The sequence below is a fragment of the Mus caroli genome, chromosome 8 (assembly GCF_900094665.2).
Source record: "Mus caroli chromosome 8, CAROLI_EIJ_v1.1, whole genome shotgun sequence".
In the NCBI taxonomy this organism is placed as follows: domain Eukaryota; kingdom Metazoa; phylum Chordata; class Mammalia; order Rodentia; family Muridae; genus Mus; species Mus caroli.
Window position 1 is genome coordinate 64,445,207 of NC_034577.1, and position 5,585 is coordinate 64,450,791.

The 5,585-nt window shown below is 45.4% G+C and overlaps 1 protein-coding gene across 1 annotated transcript in view; it reads right to left on the reverse strand.

Annotated features, from left to right (window-relative positions):
• The window catches only part of Eps15l1 (epidermal growth factor receptor pathway substrate 15 like 1), an 83,879-nt gene that overhangs the window by 48,381 nt on the left and 29,913 nt on the right, over window positions 1-5,585 (reverse strand). Inside the window, exons 6-7 of the mRNA XM_029480252.1 lie at window positions 3,392-3,517; window positions 786-845 (exon numbers count right to left, since the gene is read on the reverse strand). Of these exons, the coding sequence (XP_029336112.1) occupies window positions 786-845; window positions 3,392-3,517 (186 nt within the window). The remainder of the gene's footprint in view (window positions 1-785; window positions 846-3,391; window positions 3,518-5,585) is intronic.

A 5,585-nucleotide genomic window follows, 5' to 3' on the forward strand; every position in this document is an offset into this window, starting at 1 on the left:
CTGGAACTCACTTTGTAGACCAGGCTGGCCTCGAACTCAGAAATCCACCTGCCTCTGCCTCCCAAGTGCTGGGATTAAAGGCATGCGCCACCACCGCCCGGCTGCAGTACTCTTAAACCCGAAGACATTTCTCCAGAACCAATCTCACAGATTTTAAAGTCTATTTTAAAATGTAACTGCAAAGTCAGGTGCTGTACACACTTATAATGCTAGAACTTCAGAGATAGAGAAAGGAGAATCAAGAGTCCAAGACCAGCTTCAAGGAGGCAGTGATGGCTAAAGCCTTTAATTGTTTAATCCCAGGACTCAAGAGACAGGCAGACAGAATTCCGAGTTTGAGACCAGCCTGGTCTACAAAGAGAATCCCCGTCTCAAAAAAAAAAAAAAAACCAAAAAACCCTAATAGAACAAACAAACAAAAATATCAGCTTCAATTACCTGAGACTCTCTCAAAAAAACAAAAATAGGTGGGACAGTGGTGGCACATGCCTTTAATCCCAGCACCCAGGAGGCAGAGGCAGGTAGATCTCTGAATTCGAGGCCAGCCTGGTCTATAGAGCAAGTTCCAGGCCAGCCCACAAAGACAGAGAGAAAGGAGGGTGAAACAGGCATTGTAAGGTACTTACACTGGATAAAAGAATCTGAACTCTCCAGTACTCCTGAACATTTTCTAAGTACTGGGAAGATGTAAAAATAAACACATTAAAACACAAGCCTGCAGCACCAACCAATGTGGGCACTTCCTTAGGTCTCAGCAAGGTGGGAACAAGACACAGAGGACTTACCACAGCAAACTCATCTCGGTCCAAATGTCCATCCTTGTCTATGTCACTGAGGTCCCAGACCTAAAGGGGACAGACAGATCCAGGAGAGTGATGTAAGAAGGAAGGGCTTTAAGGCTCACCCAGCACAAGCATGAGACCAAGGCAATCACTGGCCATTAGGGAGCTCTATACCTGTCTTCTAACATACCCACACAAGTGAACATACACAAAGCACACACACATACAAACATCACACACAAAGAAAAGGGAAGAAAAGAAAAGAAGAAGCATTTAAGAACTAGTCTGTGAGGTTGAGGCAAGAGGATTGGAAGCTCAAGGCCAGCCTGGGCTACACAGAGTTCTTGGTTGTCTTGGCTATATAGCAAGATCCTATCTGTGGTGGGCTGAGTGAGAATGATGTTAGTATTTGCAAACTTAGGCTTTGAGGTTTCAAAAGCTCAAGCCAGGTCTCTCCCTGCCTCTCTGCCTATGGATCAGGATATATCTCTCAGCTACTGCTTCAGCACTTCTTCTGCTTGCCTGCTGCCATGCTTTTCACCATGATGACAATGGACTAAACCTCCGAAACTGTACACAAGTCTCCAATTAAATGCTTTATAAGAGTTGCTTTGTTCATGAAGTCTCTTCACAGCAACAGAACAGTAACTAAGACCCTACCTAAAACTATCAAAACAAGAAACCAAAACAGCAGCCTAACCCTGCATCTCTCTGAAAACCATCCTCTGATGGAGTGCTGAAGATCAAGGTCGAGATCTGCATCCTTCCTACAGCATGCTCTCTTCCTAGGCAACCCTTTCAACTGAAATTTGAATCAAACCTGGGTCCTCTGCAGGTCATAAGCCCTAAGACCCAGCCCCAATATCACAGACTTTAAAGTCTTTTGAAATGTAACTGAACAGGTGCTGCCCATAGTTCTAGAACTTGGAAGACAAAGGCACATCTAGTGGGCATTAAGAGACAGTCTCAGAGCCACTGAGGACCAGTGTTGGTTGCTTTTAGGCTCTACTAGAGTTTAGGGGCCTCTGAAAGACCTTGGTCCCTCTGTAGCAACGCCCCACAGATGACAAGCTTGCCTGACCCACATATACTATAAAGCAAACTGCCAGGATGCCGCCTTGGGTGCAACCATGCCTCTCCAGAAGAACAGAGCCTGCAGTAGGGACCTGAAGCCAAACACTCCACATTCATAAGAACAAATTTGAAGTTCATTTTTGATGAGGGACTCCCAATGCAGGATCCAGCCAACCAGGCTGGCCTCAAACTCATGCTCCTCCTGCCTTAGCCTTTTGGGATTATAGGTGTACACTGCACATCCAATAAAACTGAGGCTTTAACATAAATAAATTAAAGAAATGTACTATGGAGGTAGATCAGGAGTTTAAGGTTACACCCAGCCAATATGGAAGGCAAGAGATCCCATCTCAAAATGATAAAACCAAAAATGAAGTATCTAAGACTATTTCTAAACCTGTGAGTTGAAAGTGCCTTAACCTCCAGACTGACAGGCAGGAAAAAGCATTTCCTTAAAGAGAAAGCAAAGCCAGGCGTGGTGGTGTACGCCTTTAATCCCAGCACTCGGGATGCAGAGGCAGGCGGATTTCTGAGTTCGAGGCCAGCCTGGTCTACAGAGTGAGTTCCAGGACAGCCAGGGCTATACAGGAAAACCCCAAAAAAAAAAAAAAAAAAGAGAGAAAGCAAGGCCAATGGAATGGCTCAGCAGGTAAAGATGCCTGCTAGAAAGCCTGAAAAGGTAAGTCTGATCCCCACATAGAGACAACCAGATCATGCAAGCTGTCCAATGACCTTCACAGATACACAGTGGTGTACACACATACTATGCATATATACACACTAAGTTTTTAAATGTAGGCAGCATGGTGGCACACTCCTTTAATCCCAGCACTGAGGAAGTAGAGTTAGCAGATTTTTATGAATACAAGACCAATACTATCTACACAAAGAGTTCCAAGCCAGCCAGGGCTCCATTGTGAAACTGAAGAAAGAAAAAAAGAAATTTTGATGTAATTGTCTTTTAAAGCTGAATGTGGTGCAATGCACTTGTAAACCCAGTGCTGGGAAGGCAGAGACAGGATCATGCCTGGATTCTCTGGCCAGTCAGCCCAACTCAGCAACTTAGTCAATTCTAGGCCCACTGAAAGACCCAATCTACAAAAAAGTAGACAGCAGTTTAGGAATGCTTCCAAGATTGTCCTCTGAACCTCACATATATACACACTCCTGTGAAGACACTTAAAAAAAAAAAAAAAAAAAAAAAAAAAAAAAAAAAAAAAAAAAAAAAAAAAAAAAAAAAAAAAAAAAAAAAAAAAAAAAACACAAGTAGAAAGAAACAAATAGACAAAAGAAAAGAAGGATTTGTGCTGGGCTCAGCGCAGGCTCTCTGGTTACAGGTCCCCGTAACCTTCTTCCTCTGCCTGTACCTCCCATCATAAAATGGAAGGGTGCCAGCATCTTCCCGGGGCAGAAGAGCAGTCTTGACATACAGGGAGCATCTGGTGGTATAGGGCATGATGGTGGGAGAATGGTGACTATTAACAGTCAAGCATACTGCAGTGCAGGATGGGAAAGTACCCAGCCCAGCACCTTACCCTGCCCAGCACATCCAGAGGTAGTTTCGAGTTCATGAGGACCGGCTTGACCTTGTCTCCAGAGAGTAGCCCATTGACTGGTAGAAGGCTTTCAAAGATGCCATCAAACTTTGCCTTCTCCTCCACCTACCAGGAAAGAAGCCAGACTGAGTAAGAACAAGCAGCGTGGATCCATAGCCAGGTCTGCCTACTTGGTGAGAGCAAGATGGCTGGGTTTCCAGGGAGAATTTAATTTATGGCTTGGGAGGAACAGCTCCCTGGCACTTTGAGTCTGGGGGTGAAGGGGAGCAGAGGCCAGCAGGGTGATGTTTCCCTCTGGAGTGAGCATGATCAAAGTCAGCCTCTAGTGGAACCAATGGCACAGCCTCTCATTCCAGCACCAAGACAGAGCTAGGAAGATGGCGGGCTTGAAGCCAGCCTGTTATATGGGGAGATCCTGTCTCAGATGTAAATCTCAGTGCCAACATTTTGCTTTTCATATTGCAAACACAAGCTGTGATGGGGCTCAACACAGTAAAGGTTTGAGTGCCAATCTCACCACCCCCCCAAAAAAAGGGTTTGGAAAAGAGTGCTGGTGCTGTGGCTTGGTGGGTAGAGTGCTCATGAAGCATGCACAAAGAGCCCTGGACTCCATCTGCAGCACGTGTAATTCACCTGCAATTCCAGCACTCAATTCAAGGTGGAAGCAGGAGGACTAGGAGTTCAAGATCATTCTTGGCTGCACAGCAAGTTTGAATACATGAGACCCTGTCTCAGAAAAACAAACTAACGGACTAAGGATGTAGCTTGGTGGCGAAGCCCTTGCCTGAGAAGCTCAAAGCTGTCCAAGAGATACCTAACAGGATCAAGAAAAAAGGGAGAACATGAACCATGGGGGTGGGGCTACTGCCATTCTGAGAGCATCCACAGCCCATACTTGTAGTTCAACTCTGGCTCAGGAGTCACAGGTTTTATAGTCATGTATCTCTAGTTTTAACTTACTTATACACATTTAAGTGGGAGCACCCACACCATGGTACTTGTGTGGCAATCAGAGGACAGCTCTCTCCTTCCACTATGTGGATTCCAGGATCACCACACTTGGCAGCCAGCACTTCTATTCACTGAGCCATCTCGCCAGCCCATCTTTTTTTGTTTTTGAGACAGGTTCTTCCCTACATGACCCATGCTGGTCTTGAACATGTGATCTGTCCTCCATCCTCAAGTTCCCAAGTGTTGGGATGTCAAGCCCGGGCCACTGTGATAAAACAGCGACTGAGACAGAAGTTGGTATCAGGAACTGGGATACTACTGTGAAGTCCTCACCATGCTGCTTATTGCTGCATGTGAACTTTGGATTAGGAAAGTAGTAGAATGATTAAAGTGGGGGATTAATGGATCATCCTAGTAGGAGCATAGAAGACAGTGCTGAGGGTAATTTGAACTGTGGAAAAAGAGTAATAATGTGACCAAAAAAAAAAAAAGTGGCCCTTCTCTGAAAAATTTGCCTGAAGCTAAATTAAAGAGTTTGGGATTAACAGGGTTGGCAGAGGAGATGCCAGGGCAGCCTAGTATTATTGACTCTATCCTGGTGTGGTTTTTTGTTTTTTTTTTTAAACTCTTATATATTACATGTCCATGCAGTTTCCTCTCCCCCTTCTCATTCTAATCCTTCCCCCATCCCCATCCACTCCTGCTCCATTTCCCTTCAGAAAGGGCAGGCCTCCCAGAGATATCATCTATCATAAAAAAAGAGCAAGCTGAGCAAGGAAAAATACAAAAGGTAGAGCCCGAGGAGAAAAGTTGCAAGCAGTGTGATGGAGCAGAGTCTAGTGCCTACCAAGACCTAAAGGGCAAGACCTCACCCAGTTAAGCTTCTAACTTCTGAAAAGAAATTTTAAAAAAGTTTAGAGTTAGGCATGGTAGTGCTGCCCATAATCCCAGCACTCAGAGGCAGGGGCAGGCACATCTCTGAGTTCAAGACCAGCCTGGACTACAGAGAAAATTCCAGGACAACCAAGCTTAGGCAGTGAAGGAAACCATCAAAAACAGAAAGCTGCTTAAGATGTAACTGAATGAGGAGGCCATGTTCCAGCCCAGGTTAAGAAGCAGAACTTGGGGGCCGGGCGTGGTGGCGCACGCCTTTAATCCCAGCACTTGGGAGGCAGAGGCAGGCGGATTTCTGAGTTCGAGGCCAGCCTGGTCTACAAAGTGA